Here is a 24709-nt window from a genome sequence, read left to right on the forward strand (position 1 = left end):
TTTCGGTCGCTATCGTGTTAACAAGAAAAAGGATCCGCACATACAGACACACGGACGTCCAAGACAGAACTTTTTTAAACTGTTTTTTAACTAGTTTAAATAACAAAAATGACATCAAAAATATCATGAACGTTAAAAATAGTGTTTTTTCTTAATATGTGTGTGTATGTATTATCTTACAAGTGCAATGTATGATACATAAAGACATTTTAAGTTTGAAAAATCAGATGTTTTGCGCGAAGTGACAGTAGTACCCACCTCAACGCTTCGCTTATGAGGCGTGCAATAGTTGCGGAGACAAAGTTGCTCGTGCGCGCTAGCTCTTATTTTGTGACAAGTGACAAGAATACGGCAGATTGCAGAACAACGTTTTTCAGCTAGTACAATAAATATTTGACTGGATATTATAGATATGCACTATCTATAGTAGGGGAGCCCAAGAGGGGATTTTGGGATTTACTCGAGCGCGTCAGATTACTATAAGGGACGGTACCTTAGCTATTCATTAGTACCTCTAGTCAATATGAGCAGTTATGGTTGGTGGGTGCGCTCAGGGGCCCCGCTGGAAAATTTGAATAATCCATAATTCCCTAAGGTTGAGCTCGAATCGTCAGATTAGCGAAATGGGGACTTCTTATATTGTAATTAACCCCCCCATATATTAATCTGACGCGCTCGAATAATATTACTTTAATTTTTACCCTTTCTTCATAGCGATTAAATCGCCACTTAAATCGTCAGATTAACGTATACTTTTTTTCAGTGACGTCCTGGAGCATGCAAAATATCAATATCTAACGCGCTTGAGTATTTCCAAGCCAATTTTTTTCTTTTTTAAATTAAAAAAAATCAAAAAACCCTTCCCCACCTCTAAAAGTGAAAACATTATAGGACCTTTTTTTCTCGCTATGGTCTAATCTACCAATTCTAATAGGTTCCCGTGACGCTCGAGTAAATCCACATTTAGCATCCTGGGCTCCCCTACTACTACCTATTTAGCTAACAACTTCTATGATCTGGTAATTAAAAATAACTGCAATATTTATCTAATCAAATGTTTAATGATTAGCTGGAGCCCGCAGCAATACTCGTTATAAATGGGTGAAAAAAAGCCTATGTGCTATTCTAAACGATAAACTTTTTCTGTTATAAGCTTTCTAAGGTTTCGTCAGTTTAAAAGTCAACTTTCGAATTCATAGTCATTTTTTTGGTTTGGTTAGGTTTCTGGGATGGATTAGATCATGGATTAGATTATGTTCGTTTTATTTTTAAACTGATTAGCAATAGGTGATTGGCTCGCCGGTTCCATAAAGACGTTTGGAAAAAGTAAATTCTCGGGATAATACAAAATGCATTGATAAACGGCATGGCTAACGGCGATATATTATATATAGGTAGCTAGAATTTCCCTGCGTCATAATATCAACTTTGATTTTTTAAATATATTGGAAACAATATGTGTGGAATATAGTGCTGATTTCACGCTATATTTATTTTATTTGTTTTTTACCAATGAGAATGAAAAGGAATTTAAACACCGATCTATATTAACTAATTATGAGTAATTATGAATCAAACTTTATTAAAACACATATAAAGTTGAAATAACTACATTATTTTGAATTTTTGTGACTTACCTATGCCATGTGTAATTGGTCAATACGGGAAGAGCTATCATATAATAAGGCCGTGAGATCCTTCGTGGAAATTCACCAAATTGCAGCTTTTGCAAAATCAGATACCCTAACTACTTCCTACAAATATAAAAAATTATAAAGTTAATTTTTTTGTTTGTTACTCCCTTGGTTACTCCTGACTCCATCACGCAAAAACTGCTGAACCGATTTTTATGTTGGCACACACAGAGCCCAGAGGGTAATTGTTATATTATAAATTCGAAATTTGGAAGACTGTATGGATGTTTGGTACTCTTTCACGATAAAACTTCTGGATGGGATGAAATTTTAAAGTAGTTATTATAGGTTATTATAAATCAGAACAAGTAACATAGAGTACAAGTAAGAACAATAAATAAAAATAGAAATAATTTGGAAAATCCAAAAGTGCACGCCTCATAATTTTTTTTAATAAATATTTATTAATTATTATTTTTGTATATTTAATAACAATTAAACCACATCGAATCAGACCCTGAAAAATGAAAGGGTTCTATTCCTGAGCATACTCAAGCGTAAGAGAAAAAAAAAGACTCGATTAGTAAAGTATTTCGGTCGCTATCGTGTTAACAAGAAAAAGGATCCGCACATACAGACACACGGACGTCCAAGACAGAACTTTTTTAAACTGTTTTTTAACTAGTTTAAATAACAAAAATGACATCAAAAATATCATGAACGTTAAAAATAGTGTTTTTTCTTAATGTGTGTGTGTATGTATTATCTTACAAGTGCAATGTATGATACATAAAGACATTTTAAGTTTGAAAAATCAGATGTTTTGCGCGAAGTGACAGTAGTACCCACCTCAACGCTTCGCTTATGAGGCGTGCAAAACCGCGCGGCTCAGCCAGTATGTACAAAATACAGCTTAAATCACAGAGCAGTAAAAACTGTGGTTTAAATATAAAACAGTATAAAACTATATACAGCCACAATATTGCTACCTAAGAAATCGTTTAGATGCTTCTTAGATGTATTATTTTTACATTAGAGAGTTACATTATGACATGAATATAAAATCAAATATTTTCAAATTACAATATATACCAGAAACAAAAAAAAAAATGTCGGCTTCAATAGGGACCATTACATTTTTGGACGAAAACTGCTTGGTTGTCAAAGTCAATGAACTGTCAAGTCAGTAGTGTCAGAGAAAGTAAAATCGTTTGTACAGCAAAGGAGTTTAATAATTTTTTATTAATATTAATTTTTTTAATCACTGTACAAGAAATTAGGAATCAAAAATGGATGACGACTTACCGACCGATTTTCAAGTCATCGTTGTTGGGACAGGTATGCCATATGTTTTCTAAAACTTAATACCGGGCGTAATGGCGATAGGTAGCCTACTTATGTATCGATCTTATTTTTTCTTAACCCGTCTATAGTATTTTCGCAAAAGTGCAATGAAGCATATTCATTATAATTTGATAAAGCTTTTGAAAAGGTTTCCCTTGTAAATATTGAGAGCCTTCATATATTATATTCTTATTGGTAATTTTCAAAACGCCGCCCTAGTTTTCAGATTACTCATTCGGTCAATTTTTTCAGTAATGATATCCAATTCGTTATGCCCTTTAATTTATTTAGATAACACATGCATTTGTTTTTTTATTCATGATAAGTTAATAAGATTAATCTATTTTAATTGAGTATTTTTTAAATTTTTACTACTAATGAAATATTTTTATATTATAAGAAATTATAGCTTAATTGCTTTGAAAGTGGTTATTTTTATGTATCTAAGATTGATCAAAATCTGGGCCTTTTTTCTTAATTTATCTGGTAGCAATAATTTTAAATCTCCGAGAACTTAAATTAATGAATCTCAATTAACTTAGAATTTCAATCAAACTAAGAAAACACTTTAGTATTCTATTTTATGTATAAAAGGAAGATAGACATGACTTTTAATATACAGCTACACAGATTTCAATAATATGTGATGGACTTAGAAAATAACTTAAAGAACAATTTTATACTCAGATTACACTTCCAAAATGTAGTATGAAGTAGTCATATATGCGGCATATTTACAAGAATTACCTTCATATAGGTATGGTGGAGTCGATAGTAGCTGCAGCATGTAGTCGAATTGGTAAGAATGTGCTACACCTGGACTCCAGTGACCACTACGGGGGTTTGTGGGCCTCCTACAACTTTGATGGACTTCAAAAGTTCATCAAGGAAGTCAGTTCCGACCCAAAGAGGCAGGAACAAGTTTACAATCTTAGCGAGAAATGGTATATTGAAAAGTGAGTGTTAAATTTACTACATATTAGTATAGAACTCATGTAATAAGGTATGATGGTGGAGATATAATTATATTGGTTACTGTTTGTGTTAAAAACATAACTAAACAATTTGTACTTACCTGGATTGATTTTTATAAACTGTTTGTTAGGATGTTATAATATTTTACTTTGTCCTCATAGAATTTGATGGGCATTGTGTACACAAAACTACATTAGTTTCTAATGTTCCTTTTTATATTCAAGAAAATCCATCTCCATCCTGCATGCAATAAAAGATTAAACTACAGAAATGATTAAACAAACATACAACAATTTCCTTGTTAACTCAATTTACTACTTTAATAGAACTCATTAGAGTTCTATTTAAAAAATTTATTACATATTTTTATACTCAGGGAAGTCCCTGGAGCGGAGGGGGAAGAAAAGACTGACGACAAAGCAGATCCTCCCAAGAAAATATGGAGTCAAGCGAGATTTGCTGCGGAATATAGGAAATTCAACATTGACATGACCCCCAAGGTAAATTTTGTTTTACCTGTACTCTTTAGTTTGAATTAATAGTATATTCTGGTATTTTATTTTATGCAATCAATAATTTGGGAATTTGAAAACTAAATTAAAGCAATAAAATAATAAATTCTAAATATATGGTTATAGTGTAAATGCAACTTATTGGATTTGTTATTTTTTCTTAAGATGAGAAAATTAAGCAGATGCGATTAACTATACAGTACTTTCTATAATTAGTTGAAGATGTATTGCCAATCCAATTAAAACTGGAAGCAAGATATAATTGTCTAGGAATTAAAGAGTGATCAGATATACATCTTCCTTGTACATAAGTGGACTGCTAACTTACAATATTGGTTATTTAAAAAAATAAATAAACAGGAATTTGAATTACTTATGTATATCTCTGAACACAAATACAAAACTATAATCATAAACATTGCATGTGCTAGAACTTGAAACATACATGTTATTCACACTTTACTAAATGTACTGTCTAAATCAGGAAGCTTTTACGTTTATTCTATTTTTCTTTATGTCAGATGAGATCAAATCTATTCCATATAACATACTAGCTTTCCGCCCGCGGCTTCGCCCGCGCAGTCAAATAAAAACCCACATAGTTCCCGTTCCTGTGGGATTTCCGGGATTGCGTCATTTTCCCGGGATAAAAAGTAGCCTATGTCCTTTCTCGGGTATCAAAATATCTCCATACCAAATTTCATCAAAATTGGTTCAGTAGTTTTGGCGTGATTGAGTAACAGACAGTCAGACAGAGTTACTTTCGCATTTATAATATTAGTATGGATTAGTATGGATTTGAGAGACTTGATAGATAAGATAATTAGTGCAGAAGTGTGCTGCTTTCTCTATGAAAGGCAAAATAATTTCTATAAATTAAATGAAGTAACAAATATGTAATTAAATATAGGTTTTTATTTGTTTTTGTGATCCTTTCTTTTTCTGTGTAAGTGTATATTTATCTCTATAATACATATTAATAATTTTATTTTTTAATTGAAAATATAATATTTTGGTACAATAAAGACAAAAATTAAACCGCATAATATGATTCTAAAATACTTTCGAAAAAACCAGAGAGAGATAGAGAAATTATTACAAAACAACGAAAACGGGTAATTAGAACATTACTTAATTCATTATTGAAACAACCTGCTTTATGTAATAATTCATCGATTTATTTATTTATTGAGGCAACATAGACTCACAATTACACAATTTTAATTATACACAAAATGATGAATTATCTAAAAAAATCTCTATAAATAGTAAATATTACTTCCTTTTCTGTTCTACAATTTAATCTACATCCCATTCGAGGACGTAGATGCGCAATATATCTGCATCGAGTGTCCCAGAATGACGCGCAGTTTTGCTCTATTTGTGCCAAAATAAAGTAGGAATACTGGATCAATATCGCATTCAGAAAATACTGCCTCGAGATAAAATACCCTGCTCAATACTTGAATCGTCATTTTAGCTGTAATATTTTTTGTACATTCATATAGGTATATGTATTTTCTTTGACCTCTTTACTTATCAACGATTTCAACGAACAGTGAAAATAACGGAATACCGATAGCTGATGTATATTTCATAACGAAAACATTAGCTAAGGGAAGATATTTAGGCTTGTACTCAGACTTTACAATACATACTAATGGATAACTTGAAGTTTAACCCAAAAGGCAAAAGCCTAATAATTCATTGTGTGCCAGAAAGTTCTCAAATGTTTCAATTCAGGCATTAGACCAAATTGCTTTAAATATGCGAATTGGCGCCTCGGTTCGGATGATTCACGCTCATAATATTTCAATGACCGTTCATCAAGCTTTTTACGTGATAGAGAGATTACCGAAACGTTTCATAGTACACGTAGTAATAATATTAGAGCAGAAAAGAGATAAAAATAAATAGACGCTGAAAAGTTTACGGCATACAAAAATGTTTTAGTCGAATATGCATAATTTATAAGAACAATGGCTGCTAGCTTTTTATTATTTACGTCGAGGACAACTCTTATTCGAGGTAGGTATATAGTATTTTCAGGATAATTACTACAATCGATTGTAGATACTGGCCCATTAGTTTTGCCTGAAGGTAGTAAGGCAGTTTCGTAAATGTACATCTTCAACATTAGTATTTCAGTTTAGGGGGTGTATGATTTTGATGGAAATTCTAATATCTCTTTTGAATGAAGTTTGTAATACAAGCAGTGTTGTCTAAATTTATGATAACATTGTTGAATCTGAAACATTTCTTATTTTATGAGCTACGCTTTGGAACAATAAAAATTCTGTTTACAATCGTAGTTCACTTTTGCATTTCACCTTGAGTCTGGCGTAAAATGTCCACTTCTATTAAACGTAATAGCGCACTCGACTGCTTCCTGTACCAAATATACATAATGATTTCCCGGGGATTAATTTTTACAATAAATTTGAAATTACTTGTAGCATTTGAGGACCAGTTCTAGTATAGATAGAATTAAACTTGATCAGCTTGAATGAGTTTAGAAAGGTCCATCTAAAAGAGGCAAAAAGAGATGACGCATCAGATTGTTTGTGAAATAAATCAAATTAACCATTAAATCGATCCCGTCTTATACAAAATAAACACGGAGAACTAATTCTATATGATATTATTAGTACTACGTACAACGTTTTCGTGTTCACGTCTCCGTTGAAATTGAATTAGGCGCCTGACTGCCTCGCTCTTTATTGCTCCATTAAATTAAATTTTAAAAATATATTTAAGTTTTCTTTGATTAATGTCATGATGTTACCTCGCATAGATTTAACGATAATTTGTTTTATTAAAGCAACGTACAACATCAAACAAAGACTATCATTAAATATTATCACAATTATTATTACTATCTTGTGACGAATTTATGATTTAGTTAATGGCATGCGATGTAAAATTGATGTATGGTTAACTGTTTATTTAGGTTTGCATTATAGGAATTTGTGAGTGAAGTAGATTTATGTTCATTATTCGATCTTGCTTCACTAAAATAATGCATACTATATTAATAATATTATAAATGCGAAAGTAACTGTGTGCTGTCTGTCTGTCTGTTACTCAATCACGCCTAAACTATTGAACCAATTTTCATGAAATTTGATATGGAGATATTTTGATACCCGAGAAAGGACATAGGCTCCTTTTTATCCCGGGAAAATGACGCAATCCCGGAAGTCCCACGGGAACGGGAACTATGCGGGTTTTTCTTTGACTGCGCGGGCGAAGCCGCGGGCGGAAAAATATTATATAACTATACATTTCGTTAGAGTCAAAAAAATATATCATAGCCTACATAAGTAACCAGAATGTTGTCTGCTAAAATGATCAAAAGAAGTGAATCGACGATTATGATGTCATATCTCATTTGGTTCACCTTCAATGTTCCTTTCAATTGTGTTGTATTTTTTATATTTTAGGATTTAGTGGCAACTACTGCAGTTCAGACTTTTATTCTTAGAAATTACGTATCATTTAATTACGCCTGCAGTAAAAAAATGTAATTTGGTTGATAGATAGTATTTTGAACAGCCTATAAAAATAAACACGGTCCGTAATGATTTTATTGGTTAACCCATGATCGGAATTTTAGTATCTTTATGTATTTATGTCTGATGGCAACAAACGTGATTTCTCAGCAATTTTAGAATCTGCGGGTGTATCGCATTCATTAAATCGATCAAATGTGGCACAGGAGGAGGAAATCCTTAGGTTCCCGTCAGACTAATTTGTTCTGACTTCTAAAAAATCTGCAGTACTACTAGCACTCCTAACAAAGTCCATTCAACCTGCAGCTGCTGTTCTCTCGGGGACCACTTGTCGAACTACTGATCTCATCGAACATCGCTCGCTACGCGGAGTTCCGCTGCGTTACCCGCGTGCTCACGTGGCTCAATGACCAACTGATGCCAGTCCCTTGCTCCCGGGCTGACGTGTTCGCCACCGAAACCGTCAGCATCCTAGAGAAGCGCATGCTCATGAAAATGCTCACTGCCATAGTCGGCAACACTGAGGAAGAGATGGAAAACGAATTTAAAGGTTCGTAATTTGGTCCGTAAGTAGTAGGTACGGTTGCCATGGTGACGTCACCGCGGCAAAAAGTTAAACGGCCATGCACCTTTCGCGGATAGTGAACTGCGAATTGTAAAAACGTTCCGCCAATGACGTTCCTTTGTTGGTGTTTTGATTTAATTTGAAGTTAAAATGATTGATGCGCGGAAAAATACAAATGTAATAAATATAATTTGCTTTTAACCATGAATTTTAAAACAATACTTACTGAATTTTCTATGGTTAGGTAAATTATTGGACCGTAAAACGTATTATTTTTTAGTGTTTATTTCAGTAAAGTACATACAAAATATCAATTAAGAACACTAAATTAAGCTTTATGAGAAAGAAATGTTTATTACTTAGTTACCTATGAATATACCAAAGTACTCATCTACAAAGAACTTGTATTTAAATTGTTAAAATTATAAATATGTTCAATTTCACATACAATTGAATTTTAAATTCATTATTTTGTTTTCACTTGTGATCATTCTTCTCACTTCAATAAACTCGAAACTGAAACATTTATTAAAATCGTAACCTACCACTTTCATACAACACATGCTACAACACAGTATATCTATCACCAGATTGGAACGACAAGTCGTTCAAGGACTACCTGACCCACAAGGGTCTGACCCCCAACCTGATCCACTACGTGCTGTTCGCGATCGCTGGCGGCACCGACCAGATGAACTGCCGCGAGGGGGTCAAGGAGTCGAAGAAGTTCCTCATGAGCCTCGGTCGCTATGGCAACACCCCCTTCCTGTGGCCAATGTACGGGAGCGGGGAACTGCCGCAGTGCTTCTGCAGGTAAGCTAGGGCGTTTAAACCTGATTGTTTTATAAATAAAGTATTTTCAGGACAATTTTCACACACGGCACGATCTGATCCCATACTGAGCTTTCGCTTGTGTTATGGAAACAAGATGATAAATACTTATATAGATAATTACCAGACACAGAGCAAACATCATTTCATCACACAAATATTTGCCCCGGGTGGGAATCGAACCCACGACCTTTGGCTTGGAAGGCAGGGCCACTACCAACAAAGCCAACCGGTCAGTAGAGTCTTTTAGGATGTAGTATGCATTTGAGCCTCGGTTGCTATGGCAACGCTCCTTTCGGTCCATGTGGGAGCAGAGAACTGCCGCAGCGTTTTTGCAGGTAAGTTATACGCGTAGGAGAGTTCGTGTATCTCAATTTCAAATGAGATCTTGTCAGCCTCGGTTGCTATGGCAACGCCCCTTAAGTTCGTTTTTGAAAAACTAAAAAAATAATTCCTGAAAACACAAAAACTTAAAATTATGTATTAAACGGTTTTTAATTATGTCTCTCATTTTAACACCTGAAAGCGTAACTATAAATCCGTTATTAACACCTTAATGAATATATCTCACTTACTAAGTGCTGAAGTCTCGATTCAAGAATCGGCAGTAATTCATGAACAAAATCAGCATACCTCAGATTTATGTTGTCACAAATAATGCGCAAAAATAATTGCTTGCTGCCATATATGTGACTAATTAAAATTAATGAGTATTAAAATATATTTAGCAGTGTAGATTCGTCCGTCAATTAACTGTATAGTAATATAAAATATCTCGGTAGTGTTCAGAAAAAAGAATAAAGTGTATTGCGCCGCTCAGTGACCCAGATGTTCAGTCTCGACACAAAAATATTTATCACTTTCTATTGCAGTTGCATGCGGCACCGTTTCGGCTCCTTTATAGATATTTTTAAACGGTTTATTGTTCTATATTTACATTTTATTATAATTATGTTCAGTTATACATATTTAAAATATAATATAATGTATCTGAAATAATTTTATACACCGTAATTTCAAAGACAAAAAATGGAGAGGGCTAGAAGTCGATTCGATTAATTGGTTATCATGCAAACGCTTTAAAAAAATTCTTGTCTTTTTTAGATTCAGTTTATGTAAAAACCAAAATTCATTAACTAAGGTTTTGATAAAATAAGTTATTAATGTTTAATACATTGAATATAAATAAAAACCATTAAAATAGTAACCATTACAGTCATTATATTTGTAGTATTCAACTCATTGTGAATCTTCCTAAATCGGAAACTTATCCAGGGATGGGCTTATTAATTTTATTAAATTCCAATATCTCAATGAGTGATTGCCTATGCCTTCAAGCCACACCTCCGTGCCCGTCGGAGTGGGGAGCGTGAGGGTTTTTTCGTTACGGAATTTCTGGATTCGGTCCCCGCGCTCAAGGCCCGCGATAGAAGCTATGCAATAGCACAGAATACATAATATGTAGTAGCTAAACGCTACAGAACGGACACTCTCCGCCTCCCGCCAAAATTAAACACTTACCTCTCCCCGCGCGATCGTGATTAAAATGGGCCACATTTTTCTGCAAGGACGATACGCAACGAAGATTGTCAACATTAATCAAATTGACTTAAAGTAATTTTATTATTTTGGATTTGTGATTATCGTTTTTCGTAGAAAATGGTTAGATATTGTGCTGTTTACGGATGTATTTCATCAGAAAAACGCGAATTCTTTTTACGCTAGTCACAAATGTGCCAACCATAAAGCGTTAACACACACATTTGCAGTCTCTACAGTGTGACTGTCAAAACGATAATTTTGTATGGAGTGTCCGGGGTGTGGCAATAGCTTAAAAAATAAATAAATAAAATCTTTTATTAAAGATTGTGCGCGGTGTTCGGCGGCGTGTACTGCCTGAACCGCCCGATCGACAAGGTGGAGCACAAGGTGCTGGACGAGGGCCGCTCCGTGGTGGTCATCGACAGCAAGTCCAAGACGCTCAACTGCGATCACCTCGTTATTGGGATCAATGAATGTCCCAAGGATCTCATCTCGCCGGAGCCCGCTGAGTGCACTGATATCTCGAAGGTACTTACGTAGATTTGGTTAAAAAAAAATTGTATACCATTTGTATGAACAGGGTAAATGATAGTGGTAAATTGAAATTTTGATCACATATACATCACTCGAAATATTATGTATCACTGTCAGGCTGGTTGGTTGCCCAAAAGAGCCAGTGATGATAGTGACATCCGGGCCCTTTTTAAAGGTGTTTCATATTTCATTTCTATAACATTTTATTTCAAATCTATAAAACACAATTTTAAATCGTCATCGAACGAAATGAAACATTCTATTTTAAACACATTAAAATCGTCAAATTGATATTTTTACTCTATTTGCACAGGCGGTGTTCATAACGAACGGCACGATGATGTCGAGCGAGCGCGAGCCCCTCACACTGGTGCGGTTCCCGCCGCTCGGCGACGCGCCGCACGCCGTCACCGCGCTCGAGGTCGGCTCCGCGACCGGCTCCTGCCCCAAGGGACTGTGTGAGTGCATACATACATACATACACAAACACATCAAGCTATAACACATACACACACCCGTCACGCGCCGCACGCTGTCACGGCGCTCGAGGTCGGCTCCGCGACCGGCTCCTGCCCCAAGGGACTGTGTGAGTGCATACATACATACAAACACATCACGCTATAACACATACACACACCCGTCACGCGCCGCACGCCGTCACCGCGCTCGAGGTCGGCTTATCACACAACGGTGAAGCGCACACATTAATAGTACATATTAAACACGTTTTACGTGTGCACCCCACTATATGCCACATACGCACACGCTGTGTTGATGACATACTACCTCCCTACAAAGTAACGCATTTCACACATAAATCTGACATATACAATACGCAATTGAGGAGAATAAGAGGAGGTAGTTCATGAAAAACAATTTTTGTATGACTGGTAATCTCAGTCTCCCGTCACCACGCTCGCTACAAAATGCCATACTTCGGGTTAGTAACCTAACGATAACGTTAGGTTAGGTTTTTAAATTAGATCGCGTTTAAAATCCGTTGAAGTCTTGAATTTCCAAATATTAATAAAAGAATAATTAAGTAACTACATTTCTTTTAAATTTTTTTCACAATTTAATAAAAGAACGTAATTCATTTTATGCTTAAAAGTTTAAAACCTTAATTTAATCCAGATATCTGAAATATTGCTAATTTCATCATTATTGCCGAGGCGCCCGATGTTCGGAAGTGCTTGCAAATTATAAAGCCTGAAATTATAGAGCCTCCTGGAAGAAGAGCCTAATGGCTTTCCCTCCGCTTATTAGTGTTTTAATTAGGATAGGGGACAGCATATTGTAATATCTAATTCGACATCTTATAATATCGATGTTAAATCCTACAATATTTTTAATAAATTTATTTCAAACGATTTAATTATATGTATACAGTATCACTACATAATCATTATAAAACAAAGTCGCTTTCTCTGTCCCTATGTCCCTTTGTATGCTTAAATATTTAAAACTACGCAACGGATTTTGATGCGTTTTTTTTAATAGATAGAGTGATTCAAGAGGAAGGTTTTAGTATATAATTTATTAGGTTTCAGACAAAGCGGGCGAAGCCGCGGGTGGTAAGCTAGTAGATAATAATATAGTGTAATAGTTTCAACATTCACGAAACTAAATGTTTCAAAGGTATAATTAAATTGAGATAGGTTGTATGCGAGACCTCATTTTGGTCGGGTTGTGTATTGTTCCAGTTTTTGCAAATGTTTTTTATGCTGCTTTGAAATAGCTCAAAATTGTTGTATGTAGGTTTTTGTGATGCGTGATGTTTGAGCATAGAAATCTAAATAACAAGACACATAGAAGTGCTATAATGTCATAATTCGTATGAAAACCGCTGTCGCCAAAATCAACACATTTAAACCGATAGCTAAACAGTACACACAAGTAAACTATGCCTTTTATTGGACAGCTTGATTTTAGTGAAAACTAACTTAAATATTAAATTAAGCTTTTTAATATGTATCCTAACGCACGAATTTACGGTTTATTTTAGAATAACATCCCTAAGTATATGAGACGTTTTGTTTCTTTTTGCTCCAATAAGGTTGAAATTTGTGTTAAACGTGATAATAAGAATGCTCGACTGTGTCATTCATTGTTATTTCGATTACTATGGTGACACTCGTAATACTTGTAAATATTCTATAATTTTAAGGAAAAACGGCATTATTTCTAAAAAAAAATATTTACCGATGAAATATTATTCCTTTATTAGTATAATTACAACTTGTGGAAGAATTTCCGCAATGGGAAATGCTGAAACACACCATGTTAACACACATACGTCTCCAGAGCAACTAAACTGTGACGAACACACTGGTGGCACAGCTGGTGATGTGAAAGTCACCTGAGTGGCGACAAGGTCACGCGCGCTTACGACTTCTAGTGTCTTGTTATTTAGATTTCTATGTGTTTGAGTCACTACGTAGATGCGCGAGGTAAGAAAAATGTTTTGGTTGTAAACAGATAAATCAATTATTGTTCCTACATATATAAAGGCTCTTAAAATAATATTATTTAAATTTATTGAACTAAACAAAAGAAGCACAAAAGAACTCAAATGTTCAGATTCATTTCAGAAACACGTAAAAATTGCTGAACCGTTTTTCATGAAATTTGGCACACACATAGAGGGAAACTTGGGTTAACACACACAGTTTTTATCCCGCAAATCCCACGAGAACGGGATCTATGCGGGTTTTTCTTTGAAAGTGCGGACGAGGCTGCGGTCTTGGGTTTGTTACTTATTTTAGAAGCACTAGATAGAAAAGAACCGACTTTGTAGTTGCATTACAAATAATCTAAAACTACCAAAATACTTACAAAATAAAATTATATAAACCATGAATATTATGTAGTTTTTAATTTTATTTAATCACCATTAAACAGAATAAAAAAAATGGTTGTCTGTAAAGTCGGTTTACTGACGATACTTGAACGTGACAACGTCCGATTGTGCTTATTTGTCGTCGTTCCGCGCTCTCGCTCGCACTTCAAGCCTTACATGGAACGCCTCAGAGCGAGGTAACGCCGCATGTGTCATGTTTTTTCGTGCGTGCAGCCGGCTCAATCGAATTATAAGATGTTGTCACGTCAATAAAATAAACAATGAATATTATGTATTTTTTAATTATATTAAATCACCATTAAACAGAACAAAAACTAACCACACATACATTCCACAGTCGTGGTGTACTTCATAACGAACAAGAGCAAGGACGCCGAGAGCGACCTGATGCCGTACGCTGAGCGCATCTTCGACATGAGCGGTGGTGACCAGACCGCTGATACGGGGAAACCTAAGGTATTGTATTCTAATGAATTACATCTAGTATATATTTCTATTCTAAAGCTTGTGTTATTGTGTTAAATACGGATGAATTTTGAAGTGGAAACTTCTTTAGCGGCGTTGAGCACTTTTTCTGTAATGGGTATAAAATCTTAAACTCACGTCCGAACGAACACGTGACCTGTTCAAAAAAGCGTAACACGGATGGATATCAAACATGCTCAACGTTAATAATCAAGTTTCCACTTCTGCCGGCACTCCCGGAGTGCAACCCGTCTTTTTGCACGCCTCATAAGCGAAGCGTTGAGGTGGGTACTACTGTCACTTCGCGCAAAACATCTGATTTTTCAAACTTAAAATGTCTTTATGTATCATACATTGCACTTGTAAGATAATACATACAAACACATATTAAGAAAAAACACTATTTTTAACGTTCATGATATTTTTGATGTCATTTTTGTTATTTAAACTAGTTAAAAAACAGTTTAAAAAAGTTCTGTCTTGGACGTCCGTGTGTCTGTATGTGCGGATCCTTTTTCTTGTTAACACGATAGCGACCGAAATACTTTACTAATCGAGTCTTTTTTTTTCTCTTACGCTTGAGTATGCTCAGGAATAGAACCCTTTCATTTTTCAGGGTCTGATTCGATGTGGTTTAATTGTTATTAAATAAACAAAAATAATAATTAATAAATATTTATTAAAAAAAATTATGAGGCGTGCACTTTTGGATTTTCCAAATTATTTTTATCTGTTCTGGTTTATAGGATTTTTTAATTTTCCTATGGACGAAAAAAACTTCTATAGATTATGCGCTATTTTGCTATATTCTTAGGAACGAAAACAAGAATAACTATTGCTTATATGTTATTCTGGTACATAAGCTACATATCTGCCAAGTAATCAAAATACGTGCTGTGGTTTAGCATGAAAGGAGAACATACATTCTGAAAAACTTTCACGTTTATGTTATTTAGTCTTAGGCTATGCGATGCAACAAAGAATAGAATCGAATCTGCGCCATTTTGGTTTTTAGTGATAGGTGTTAATTTAAACGAATTTATAGCCAAAGTTATAGTCCATTAAAAAGGTACATGAGCTTTACATTTTTTCAGTAGCCGCAATTTTATTTTTGGGACATGTGGTGTTCTTCATTAGAAGAAACCAGCAGTTCATTTATTCTCATTAGGACGTTAACTAAGAAACGAACAAACAAACTATTCAGCTTCATTAGCCGAGGAAGCGAAAATAAATGGATGTTTAATTTAAATTGAAATCTTGACAGATAATTATAAGGATCAATCGATTTCGTTTAATATCTAATAGGCCGGATTGTTTCATCAGTCAAAGGAAATGAGTTTTACATAATTACCTGATTGTTTGTTAAACTATTGCTACTAATTTAGCAACATATATACAGAAAATTAATTAACAATCAGAATACGGAATGTTAATACGATTTTAATAGTTTTTTTGTTAACGAATAATTTCATTTACTTGCAATTAGTAATTAATGAAATTTTCCATGATCACTGTGTACAACATTCAATTCCAACATTTTCTTTTTAGGGTCGGCATTCATTACGCACTATGTTATTTGTAATCATGTTATCTCCATCCATAACCTTCATTATCTGGTAAAATGTTTCAATCTGGAATCTATCTATATTCCACAACAGTAAACTATAATTTCAAATTCTTTTTAACGATTTTATATGTTTGTATGTACATATAGACTTGATTTAGACCCGCCTTAAACAGATAGATTTAATAATTATTTTATGTATATGTTCCAATTTGCACACTTATCAAGTATCGGTGACAAATCAATAATTTCATGAGTTTATCTTATTAATGTGTAATTTTTAAACTATATTTATTTTTTAATTGTGATTATTTAATTTCAATTACAACCAAGCAATTAATAATGAATGCACAAAACGGTGAAGGAAAACATCGTGAGAAAACCGACATGTCGAAGATTCAAAAGTTATTTATTTATTTAATTTATATTTACATACATAGATTCCTTACAGCTATTTGTATTACAATATTTAATATTTATAATTAACTTTAACAAAACAATACGCCAATAAAAAGGAATACCAATAATAATAGCATCTACAGACGCTCCGATTTGGTTGGTGCCAACCATCCGACCACGACCAAATCGGAAAGTGTAGAGAGCGGTCGGTCCGACATAATTATTATTAATATTGGTTTGACGTGGTCGGATGCGCCGGCGATACCGACCAAACCAACTTCCTATCCGATCCAACCAAATTGGAACGTCTGGAAGCTTTGTTCCGACCAAATCGGCTCATTCCATAGAGTAATATAGGTAATTGGCTCATTCACATTCGCAACGCCGCCGGTGTAGGACGTCAACATGAACGCCGAGGGAGTTACGGTCACCGAACGTGACATATTAATAAAATTGCTGGAACTATATAAAGACTTTCCCTGTTTGTGGGACTTAAGTAACAAAGATTACGCAAATAGAGATGCCAGAAATCAAGCGTATTTTATTATGTTAGAAGTATTAAAAAAATTGACAGTGCGGCTACATTAAAAACCTTAAAAAATAAGTTTTATGAGCCGCATATGACTGTAATTTTCTCTATTTCTATAGTAGAATTTAGCCCATTCTCTTCGTACTATGGTCAACTGACATATTACTCTATGGTCAACTGACAGTTGGAAGGCCAACCGTCGGACAATCTGTAGCAATGTTGGAATGGTTGCCATGTCGGTTCCAATATGGTTGGCACCAACCAAATCGGAGCGTCTGTAGATGCTATAAGACAATTAATGTGACAGTAGTTTTACATTAATTATAACAATGATAAAGTGGAAAAAAAGTTCGACATCATGTGACATCTGCCAACACGCACTTGACCAGCGTGGTGGATAATGGTCTGTACCCTCATAGGAGGCCCGTGTCCCAGCAGCGGGAACATATATGGGCTGATGATGATCAATTCATAATTAAGGAATTCTTTCCCTACCGAAACTGTCTTACAAACAATATCTAAACTAGTTAAGATCACTGTTCCTAATTCTAATACTACAGCATTCTTTCCATGATGTCATGTTTATTCTATGCACTATCTACGTTCCCCGTTAAAATGTTCCAATTTCGAATACACCACAATTCCATAACAGTTCCAAATTCAAATTATTTTTTTTTCCGCGTAGTGTCTATGGTCGCTGTTCTACAACGTGCGCGACACGAGCGCGCCGGTGGCGAGCACGGTGGACAACGTGCACGTGTGCTCCGGACCTGACGCGGGATTGGACTTTGACCGCGCTGTGGAACAGGTGAGATTTTATTTATTATTTTTTATTTATTTAGGGTAGATACTGACCAAGTGCTTGTTGGCATCTGCCATCTTGCTGCATCGTGGATTATGGACCCAGCAGTGGGAACCTGCTGGGTCCATATTACAAGGGCTGATGTTGATGAAATTCGACTTTCGCTAGTTTATTTAAATTAAATACACATAACATGTTACAATCTTGCCGGGCCCATAGGCGACATATCAATTTCGGGAGCAGATCGTGTTACATTTATATTATGTTTATTATCGAAAAACATTTTTGAAGTGACTTCTTTAGGCGCACCTCGTATTGAGAGTAAAATTTCAAGGTCGCGTCATGGAGTGAGGTGACTATTTTGGTATCTTTGAATCTTACCAAAGAAGTTTCTCTTCGGACACGTGTGCAAGGAACACACGCATATAGGTAGTATAACACCTTGGCCACGGACACCGGCGGCGCGACCGACGGCGCGACGGGCGGCGCGGCAATTCGCGCGGCGCGGTAAGCACGCCACGGGCAGTTGCGTTCGCCGCCGCGACCAGTGTAGACGAGGAGACGAGATGGCTTTATCAAAGTTAGCTCGACGTTGTTTGGAGAGTAGCAGCTTTTTTGCTCAAGATTTAATGTTTGGAAGATATAGTGGAGTACACGAATTAAATAGAAATCGTGTTACAGACGGAGAATTCCACCAAAAATATGAAAAATATAGGCATGATGAAAAATTATGTTGCGGGTGGCTAGACTTCCAAATAGCTGGTCTAGCTAGAATTTCTGCAATAAAAGCTTCCGTCTCCATTTTCGCGAAAAAAAAAACAAACTATTTTAAATTAAGTTCGCTCCGGGAGTAGTCGCCGCGTCTGCCGCTCGACTCCGTGGCCTGCGCCGTAATAACTCATACATTTGTTTCGATCGCTAGTCGTGCCGCGCGATTCGCTCGGGGAAATTCGCCGGTCGTCTCGCTGGTCGCCGCTGCGCGTGGCATGCCCAGTACATTTCCATACATTTGATTCATTCGCAAGACGCGCCGCCAGTCCCGCCGCGCGAATTTTCGCTATAGCGAATTGTCCGTGGCCAGCACGTAATTACAGAATGTAATGCAATGTTGAGCTCCATATTTTTGATATTCATTTATCTGTTACCTACTTTTTAAGTTTACTATTATGTATTTTGTAAATCTGAGTAACGAAGTTAAAATTGTGATGACTGCTGTTTTGCAAACTATTCTCAATATGCTGATATTTTAATTTTATCTACGTTTATTTTTCGTTTTTCTATAAAAATTAAAATTATAATACGATCAGGATTCAGGACATGAAATAATACATCGTAGGATTATACATGTCCTGAATCCTGATCCATTTAACATATGTGACCATGAATATGTTTTTATTATATCGTTTCATTTAACATAATAAGTAATAAGATAAAGAACATATTTACTGTAGTATTTTGCGATATATAATAGTAAAATTTATACTAAAAGTAGTATAAATAAAAAACCTGTTTAATTGTTTGTTTTAGTGTAGACGCAAAGGTACCAAAGATCAGTTTGCGTTTCTTAACACAAGTAATCATATAAAAACTTTCTTGATTAACCTGATTTAATATAAATACATAGTACTTTTTTAATTTCTATCCTTTTTGTGGAAAATTAGCTCACTCAACGTAGTACGTCTAATTTACAAGGAAAGACCATGAAATATTATTTATCCTTACTTTTTTCTTACGCCGAGAAATCACTGCATAGTATAAAACAAAGTGGCTTTCTCTGTCCCTATGTCCCTTTGTAATTTTGTATGCTTAAATCTTTGAAACTACGCAACGGATTTTGATGCGATGAATAGATAGAGTGATTCAAGAGGAAGGTTTCAGTATATAATTTACATATTAGGTTTTAGACACAGCGAGCGAAGCCGCGGGCGGTAAGCTAGTTTATATCTAAAGTAAAAACTGTCTGTAAATGTATGTCATCTGAGTATATGATAAAATAAGTTGATTGCACTGAGAGAAAATATTATTGTAATTACTTATTTATAACATTATATTATTTTATGATGTGTTTACAATGTTGTTTTAAGTATTTTTGCAATGTGTGTCAATCGGAGGCAGTGAACTATGAGATAACGCTCTTAACATGAGTTTGTTTGACTTTTACGACATTGTTCATAAACGAATCAATTATGTAGTACAATGCAATTTGCATTAGCGTGTTTCGTGTAGAATATTATGATAATTACAATGTTTCAGAGAATTCTTTGTTTAGAATTGTCTCGGTATAACAAATGTTCGTTATTCGGTTTGTCTATTACTTTTATTGTGTTAAGGGTACTTATCATCCCTACATAATATTATAAATGCGAAAGTGACTCTGTCTGTCTGTTACGCTTTCCCGCTTAAACCTCTCAACCGATTTTGATGAAATTTGGCACAGACAATCTTTAGACCCTGAGAAAGAATATAGGCTTTTATCAAAACACCACGCGGGCGGAAGCTAGTATTACATAAAACATAGAAAAATTGAAAAATGTGTTATGAAAAACTAATGTAAACATAGCACAATATTATACAATATTGTGTATATTTAAAAGGTATAAAGTAAAATAGTTATGTATTGGATGAATTACTTACCAACAATTGAAAAAAAAGTTGTATTCATAGATATTTATTCCTCAATAGGAAAGCCAACGAACATGAATAGAATCTAATATAAACGGTATATATTTCATAACACATTATAACATTCTAATAGGCGAGATATATTGCGCTAAAAGTCATGTTATTTCAGAACTGAGGTCTTACTCGTGGTTTAGCTATCGATTACCGGGGTTAACACCTCAGAGTTGAATGTAATGTTATATTTTGATAATAATTTCATATAAGATCACATTATTAAAATTATATTCGATGACGTTTATGTTTTAAATTAACTTTATTATCTGTTTCGTACTTTAACTTGTTTGATTGGGGAATGTATTAAAAATTAATTGGAATATGATAACAATTCCGAAAATGTTTTCTGCATGCATATTATTACTATATTTTTAATATTTTTTTCATTTTTTTAAAACAATTACCCGGATCCAATTGAAGGCAAATCCAAGATCCTAAAATGTTAAAAATCTGTTCAGCCGTTCTTCAGTTAATACTGATAATTGATAAGTAATAATAATTGCTGTAACTTATAAGACTTTCTTTTATATGTAGATAGATTCCAATTTGAATTACAAAGTATGCACTCGGTAATATTGTGATAATATTGTGCAAAAATATGGAAGTATTTTATAAATGAATCGAGTAAACAGTTGTCGATAAACTAGAGGCTTAAAAATTAGATAAAGCTAATTGTTTCATCATATTTTCTTCTATTGTGACATGTATTAGGTGAGAAATAGCTAAACTACAAAAGTCAACCTTTAACATTGTACTATGATATTATCTAGTCAACGTAAATATTTATATTTAGGGTTAAATAATTTAATGGTCACCAACCAGTTGCAAATTCATAACTTTATTCACTTTTATGGTTGGAGGAGAACATAATATAATAATAATTAATTTAATTTTTAACAATACATGTAGGTATAAAAGATACTGTTGCATTTTACAGCCTAACATGTAAAGTAAAGCAACTCAAAGCAAATACCAAAAATGAATTAGGTAACGTTTGAATGAGAAGCCTGAAATATGAAGCCCAAAAAATATAACTTTTTGATGGTCGTTAAATTTTTTGTTGATATTCATTTTTCAGTAATGTTACGGAACCGTATTATTTAAAACGCAACACAAGTTAATTCTACTGATTATTTCCTTTGATTTCGCTCTAACTACCGAAAATCACTTGACCCTACAGTGATATAAATGTTTTTAAAGATTTTATCTCTGATTTTTTTTGTTCATTATATAACATTAACATCTAATAATTTTGATTTAAGCATATCATTTTAAATTTAATATTTATAAATACTCCACTCTCCTCATATCATAATCCGTTTGAAAAGTTAACAAAATCGACAAGCTCATATAAAGTTGTATCTGGATAATGGTAATCGAATATGAAGTGAGAAATAATTATTAGATGTGAAAGAATTTCTCAGATCGTCTATATTTTCACTGTGTTATCATTGATGTCATATTAAAATTGGATTCATTTCGATACATTTTTAATTAACTTCGCTATCATAATTACTTGACGTTGTTTTTTTTTATTTGTTATGTTCTAGTTTATTTTTAACATAAAAATGCGTACATTTTTATGTCCTCATTCGGAATACCTCGTAAGGTATTCCGAATGAGGACATTAAATACTTAGTTTTTATATTAAGTACTTAGTTATAGTATTAATCTTTGCAAATTTCTTCACCAATTCAGGCTGAGCAAGTATTCAAGAAGATCTGCCCGGGCGAGGAGTTCTTGCCGCGCGCTCCCGATCCCGAGGAAATCATCTTCGAAGACGACTCCACGCCCGGCCCCGACTTCGAGCGGGAGCTCGAAGAACCAGCCGAAGAAGGCGAAGGCGACAAGGAGTAATCGCAAAACTCGACCCTATTGACATTTAATACAGGGCACATTCTTGCGTGTTACAAAATAGCGGTAGTTTTGAATTAAGAACTTGACATACGAATTACAATTTTTAATCATCGAATAGAACCGGTTTTGAGTAGGTTTTAATCATTAATATTCAGTCAGCATTTTAAATTTAGAATAAGCAGCCAATTTATGAATTAGACAAATAATGGAATGTAGACTTTTTTTGGTAATTAACTCTCATATATAGAGTATATAGCTTTTTACCATAGACATTCATTAGCACTATAGTTTGGTAGCGTTAATACTCATGAAAAAATTAGAAAAAAAAAAAATTAAGTTAACGAATATGTGAACACGCGAGAAAGTGCATCTTTTATACCTAGGGTAATCTCTAGCAACATTTAATACGCTTTGGTCGCTTGACTTTGTGCATTCCGACTGGTGCGTGTGGAATGTGGAAGTTAAATATTTTGCGGAAATATTTTTTACTTTGTTACGGTTACCTAGCAAGATTTTTTTTAAAGAAACGTGCTCATTATAGTATATTGTTTTATATTATAATAATATGTATATATCCGTTTTATCGGCTGACACAACTAATTTAAATATCATTAGTACACTTGACCGGGAGATAGTGACGTTTTTTATATTGTTTTAATATTATCGCTAGGTTGTCTTGATATGTCATAAGCAAGATAAACTTATAGCTATGTTTTGAATCTTCACGTCTATTAGGTTAATGAGTTAAAGTTCTATGATATTTATTATTTTATTTAATAAAATGAGCTCTCTAAAGCTTGTGTCATAATTACAAAAAATCGAATGCGATGATCTGCTTTATCATGTTTTTGACTTAATACCTTTCTATATTTAATAATAAAAAATATTAAAAAATAAGTCTATAGGCCTAAATCCTGCAATTGGTTACTAATTGTGTTTTTTGCATTCACATTCATTTTAAAATTATGTTTGTTTTTTTTTAATCGAATGTGTTCTAATGTTCTTGACCACAGACCACTCACATTAATTATTATTATATGTAGTTATTTTACATAGCAGTGTTCATCGCGCCTTAGTTGAAATAATTTGACGAAATTTATCAGTATTTATCGAATGTGGACTGAACTTGAAGGCTAACATGCGTGCAATTATTATTAATGTAAGGAAAGTGGACGCACCAGTCTTAAAACATAGTTTGTAGCACATTTAATATTTTTTTGTATTTTTAAGTTATTTAGCACTCGATATTTATTGTATTAAATGCATGATCGTGCAATTGCAGCTTGTGCATATTATAATTCCATTAAAATGTGATTATTAGAAATAATTTGTGTTTTATTATTTTTCCCTTTAGTATTCCAGAGAATAAATTCTAACATACTTTACTTTGTACGAGAATCCACTGCTAATGTGATAATCTATACTAATATTATAAAGCTGAAGAGTTTGTTTGTTTGAACGCGCTAATCTCAGGAACTACTCGTCCGATTTGAAAAATTCTTTCAGTTTTAGATAGCCCATTTATTGAGGAAGGCTAGGGCATAGGCTACATATCATTACGCTAAGACGGAGCGGAGCCTCGCGGGTGAAACCGCGAAGCGCAGCTAGTATTTTATATCATTAATAATTAAAGACGAATAGGTCTTAAAGGTGTAGAAATCGCTTGCCATTAGGCATTAACGTGCTTGAGAGAAAACAAGTTGTCACCAACATTGTAATATTCAGTTTTAACAAAAATAGAAAGAGTCCCGTTTTATTTTTATTTTATTTTGGACTTTGGTACAGTATCAGATTGCAGAACAATACTTCTCGTTGCTGTTAAAGTATCTTCCATCTGAATTCAAATTGGTTAAACATTTGTCATACAAATATATTACAAAATCCTATAAAGATAGGATTACAGTACAGAACTTCACGACCTCCATCAATTTGTATTTGTTTGACTAAGTAACAAACACAAACTTTCACTTTTATAACCATACTAGTGGTCCGCCCCGGCTTCGTCCGTGGTACATGTTTACGTTTTCTCTACATAAAAACCATCCTCGTACTTCCAGGAATATAATAAAAAAAGAATTATCGAAATCGGTTCAGCTGTTCTCGAGTTA

General features: G+C 34.1%; 1 protein-coding gene across 1 annotated transcript; it reads left to right on the plus strand.

Annotated features, from left to right (window-relative positions):
* Positions 1-2797: 2797 nt before the first annotated feature.
* Rep (Rab escort protein) lies at positions 2798-23928 on the plus strand. Its single transcript, XM_089704147.1, has 10 exons — positions 2798-2972; positions 3736-3934; positions 4330-4453; positions 8284-8527; positions 9133-9355; positions 11239-11443; positions 11763-11907; positions 14647-14765; positions 17952-18074; positions 22443-23928. Exons 1-10 carry the CDS (start codon positions 2924-2926, stop codon positions 22599-22601), a joined length of 1590 nt encoding a protein of 529 aa, XP_089560273.1. The 5' UTR covers positions 2798-2923; the 3' UTR covers positions 22602-23928.
* Positions 23929-24709: the final 781 nt, after the last annotated feature.

Source organism: Colias philodice, chromosome 15, assembly GCF_061535455.1.
Source record: "Colias philodice isolate Cphi_HAF_F1 chromosome 15, ilColPhil1 Martin Lab GWU primary, whole genome shotgun sequence".
In the NCBI taxonomy this organism is placed as follows: Eukaryota; Metazoa; Arthropoda; class Insecta; order Lepidoptera; family Pieridae; genus Colias; species Colias philodice.

Coding starts and splice junctions, on each gene's coding strand:
- Rep (XM_089704147.1), top strand. CDS start 2,924: ATGGATGACGACTTACCGACCGATTTTCAAGTCATCGTTGTTGGGACA. Junction 3,935..4,329: donor GAGAAATGGTATATTGAAAA/GTGAGTGTTAAA, acceptor TTTTATACTCAG/GGAAGTCCCTGGAGCGGAGG. Junction 18,075..22,442: donor TTGACCGCGCTGTGGAACAG/GTGAGATTTTAT, acceptor TCACCAATTCAG/GCTGAGCAAGTATTCAAGAA.